The sequence below is a fragment of the Otolemur garnettii genome, unplaced genomic scaffold (assembly GCF_000181295.1).
Source record: "Otolemur garnettii isolate 467f Iridium unplaced genomic scaffold, OtoGar3 scaffold00020, whole genome shotgun sequence".
Classification (NCBI taxonomy): Eukaryota; Metazoa; Chordata; class Mammalia; order Primates; family Galagidae; genus Otolemur; species Otolemur garnettii.
Window position 1 is genome coordinate 17418390 of NW_003852415.1, and position 4301 is coordinate 17422690.

Genomic DNA, 4301 nt, shown 5'->3' on the forward strand with positions numbered 1-4301 from the left:
CCACAGGCGCCCGCCACAATGCCTAGCTATTTTTTGGTTGCAGCCATTATTGTTGTTTGGTGCGTTCGGGCTGGATTCGAACCCGCCACCTTAGGTGTATGTGGCTGGCGCCTTAGCTGCTTGAGCCACAGGCGCCGAGCCCTAAAGAAAGTTTTTATGGCTTGGCCATAAAAACCAGCCACATACACTGAGGTTGACAGGTTTGAACCTGGTCCAGGCCAGCTAAACAATAATGATAACTGCATCAAAAAAATAGGCAGGCATTGTGGTGGGTGCCTGTAGTCCCAGCTACTTGGGAGGCTGAGGCAAGAGAATTGCTTAAGCCCAAGAGTTTGAGGTAGCTGTGAGATGTGATGCCATGGCACTCTGAGGGCAACACAGTGAGACTCTGTTTAAAAAAAAAAAAAAAGTAAATTTTTTATTTTTTGTAGAGACAGAGTCTTATTTTGTTGCCTGGGCTAGTCTCAGACTTCTGCCCTTAGTTTTCCTTGGCCACCCAAAGTGTTAGGATAGATAACAGGTGTGAGCCACTGCACCCAGCCTTTCGATTTTAATATTTCATCGAAAACACTATAAAGAACTTATTAAAAATACAGAAAATTCCTCTAACTTATCAATCCTTTCAATACTGCTGGGTGGGTGGCTCACACCTGTAATCCTAGCACTCTGGGAAGCCAAGGCAGGTGGATTGCTTAAGCTCAAGAGTTTGAGACTAGTCTGAACAAAGGTGACACCCTAGCTCTACTAAAAATAGAAAAAAACTGAAGCAGGAGGATTCCTTGAGCCCAAGTTGGATGTTGTTGTAAGTTATGACACCATAGCACACTACCCAGGGCAACAGCTTGAGACTCTGCCTCAAAAAAAAAAAAAAGAAAAGAAATCCTTTCAATACTGTGTGAAAACTCTAAACCAGGAATTTCATAGCTTTTTTTTTTTTTTTTTTTTGGCCAGGGCTGGGGTTTGAACCCACCACCTCTGGCATATGGGGCCAGCACCCTACTCCTTGAGCCACAGGCGCCACCCTCATAACTTTTGTAACTTAAAGTAATACATAGCTAATATTAAATGTTAGCTATAAGGTACTGTCTGTTACATAAAATACAATTTTTATGATTAAAAAAAAAAGTAATTAAAAATGAGGAGAAACAAACTTACGAGGATGACTTCTAAAGCTGGTAAGATGCCCATGTTTGATAAAGTCTTGAAAAACGCATCTCTGTTTTGAGGTTGTAGCGTTTGGGAAAACGCACAAAATTCTTTTAAAAAGTTAACCTGAAATTAGGAAAAAGAATAAGTGAAATACAGTCCATCATTTAATTTTTATGCCTTTCCTTATATCTAACTTCTTACCAATTCCTGTCTTTTTTCTTCATCTGTTGCTTCATCTGTTAGTTGTGCAAACAAATCTGTCAGAAATTTTTCATCTTCCTATAAAATAAAGAACAATTTATATTATGTTAATATGTGAATTAAATATAATTTCAGGATGCTTTAATATAAATAATAACTACAGAAAGGAAAGATGGTACTAGCAATGCTGTCCTTTAAAAGATAAGGAAACATCAAACTATTAAAGGATATAATTTTGGGAAGGTTTTATTTCCTAAGCTTATTTCTTTTTTGAGATGGGGTCTTACTCTGGTTGCTCAGGATACAGTGCTCATAGCTCACTATAACCTCTGGGTTTAAGCAAACCTCCTATCTCAGCCTCCCACAAAGCTAGGACAATAGCCATGCACTGCTACACCTGGTTGATTTTTTTGTTTTTCCATTTGGTTGTAGAGATGGTAGTCTTATCATATTGCTCAGGCTGGTCTTGAACTCCTGACCTGAACAAATCCTCCTGCCTTGGACTCTCAAAGTGCTAGGGATTACAGGTGTGAGCTACCACACCTGACCCTATTTCCTAAGCCTATTTAAGGGCCAGAGAGTAAACATTTTAGGCTGTTGGGGTCCATATGGTCAGCCTTCAACTCTGCTGTTGCAGTATGAAATCAGCCAAAGATACTACATAAATGAGTAAGGCTGTGGTCCAATAAAACTTTATTTATAAAAATTGGCATGGCCACAGTTTGTCAATCTCTCATTTTTATAATCTTAACTTTATTTTTCTTTATTTATTCTTTGAAACAGGGTCTTGCTCTGTTGCCTGGGCTAGAGGGCAGTGGCACAATCATTGTTAACTGCAGCCCTGGGATTTAGCTATTTTCCTCAACTGGTCTCACTGCTGGCCTCAAGTGATCCTCCCACCTCAGCCTTCCAAAGTGTTTAGGATTACAGGGGTGAAAAAATGTATATAACTAAGCTTAACTTTTTTTTTCCTTTTGAGACAGAGTCTCACTATGTCACCCTCGGTAGAGTGCTATGGCATCACAAGCAATCTCACAGCAATCTCAAACTCTTGGGCTCAAGAGATTCTCTTGCCTCAGCCTCCCAAGTAGCTGGAACTATAGGCACCCGCCACAATGCCCAGCTATTTTTTGTTGTTGTAATTGTCATTGTTGATTAGCAGGCCGGGGCTGGGCTTAAACCCACCAGCCTAGGTGTATGTGGCAGGCACCCTAACCACTGAGCTACAGGCACCAACCCTTAACTTTAAAAAACACCTTTTGAGGCCAGGCATGTGGCTTACACTTGTAATGCAAGTATTCTGGGAGGCCAAGGCAGGAGAATACCTTGAACTCAGGAGTTGAAGACCTGTCTGAGTAAGAGGGAGACCTCTTCAATACTAAAAGTAGAAAAAATAAGCTGAGTGTTGTGGCAAGTGCCTGTATTCCCAGCCACTCTGGAGGCTAAAGTAGGAGGATCACTTGAACCCAGGAGTTTGAGGCTGCTGTGAGTCATGACACTATAGCACTCTACCAAGGGCAACAAAGTGACACTATTTAAAAAAAAAAAAAAGATAAAACAAACAAACAGAAAAGAGCCTGAATAGCCACAGCATTCCTAAGCAAAACTGCCTGAATCACATGGCTTGACTTCAAATTATTACTAGGCGGCTATAGTAACCCAAAACAGCATGCTACTGGTATAAAAATAGATAGAGATACACAGATCAATGGAACAGAATATAGAACCCAGGAACAAAGCCATATACTTAAAGCCAACTGATCTTTGACAAAGTTGACACTGAGAAAAGGACATTCTTCTCAATAAATGATGCTAGGAAACTTGAATAGCCATATGCAGAAGAAGGAAACTGAGTCCCTATCTCTCACACTATACAAAAATTAACTCATGATGGATTAATATCTTTTTTTTTTTTTTTTTTGAGACAGAGCCTCAAGCTGTCCCCCTGGGTAGAGTGCCGTAGCATCACAGCTCACAGCAAACTCCAACTCCTGGGCTCAAGCGAGCCTCCTGCCTCAGCCTCCCAAGTAGCTGGGACCATTGGTGCCTGCCACAATGCCTGGCAATTTTTTGGTTGCAGCCGTCATTGTTGTTTTGGCAGGCCCAGGCTGGATCTGAACCTGCTACCTTAGATGTATGTGGCTGGTGCCTTAGGTGCCACAGGTGCCGAGCCAGATTAATGTCTTAAATGTAAGACTTGAAACAAAAATCCTAGAAGAAAGCCTAGGAAAAGGTTTTGGACATTGGCTTAAGAATTCATGACTAACACCCCCAAAACAGGGTGGTGCCTGTGGCTCAAAGGAGTAGGGTACTGGCCCCATATGCCAGAGGTGGTAGGTTCAAACCCAGCCCTGGCCAAAAACTGCAAAAATAAAAAAAATCGTCAAAACAAATTCATGAAAAATTTCTAACAAATGAGACGTAACTAAAAACTTCTGCATAAGAAATAAAACACTAGACAACCTACAAAATGGGAGAAAATATCCCTAAACTATGTCCAACAAAGGACTAATAAATATCAAGAATCTACATGGAACTCAACTCTGCAAGAAAAAAGCTAAACAACATGCATCCTTACTATGTGGGCAAATAAATGCATATGAACAGACATTTTTCAAAAGAAGATATTTAATGGCCAACAAACATGTGAAAGTATGCTGAACACCACTAATCATCTGGACAACACAAATTAAAACCATAATGAGATACCATCTTACTCCAACTATAATGGCCATTGTTGAACAGTCAAAAACAATACATGTTGGCATGAATGCTATGAAAAGGAAATACTGGCTCGGCGTCTATAGCTCAACCGGCTAAGGCGCCAGCCACGTACACCTAAGGTGGCGGGTTCGAATCCCCAGCCCAGACCTGCCAAACGACGACGGCTGCAACCAAAAAAATAGCCAGGAGTTCTGGCGGGCGCCTGTGGTCCCAGCTACTTGGGAGGC

At 41.2% G+C, this 4301-nt stretch overlaps 1 protein-coding gene across 2 annotated transcripts in view; it reads right to left on the bottom strand.

Annotated features, from left to right (window-relative positions):
• PPP4R3A (protein phosphatase 4 regulatory subunit 3A) overlaps positions 1-4301 on the bottom strand; it is a 62786-nt gene that overhangs the window by 18908 nt on the left and 39577 nt on the right. For both annotated transcript variants that reach the window (XM_023511541.1, XM_012803501.2), the window contains exons 5-6: positions 1351-1428; positions 1156-1272 (exon numbers count right to left, since the gene is read on the bottom strand). In XM_023511541.1, coding sequence (XP_023367309.1) covers positions 1156-1272; positions 1351-1428 — 195 coding nt within the window. The remainder of the gene's footprint in view (positions 1-1155; positions 1273-1350; positions 1429-4301) is intronic.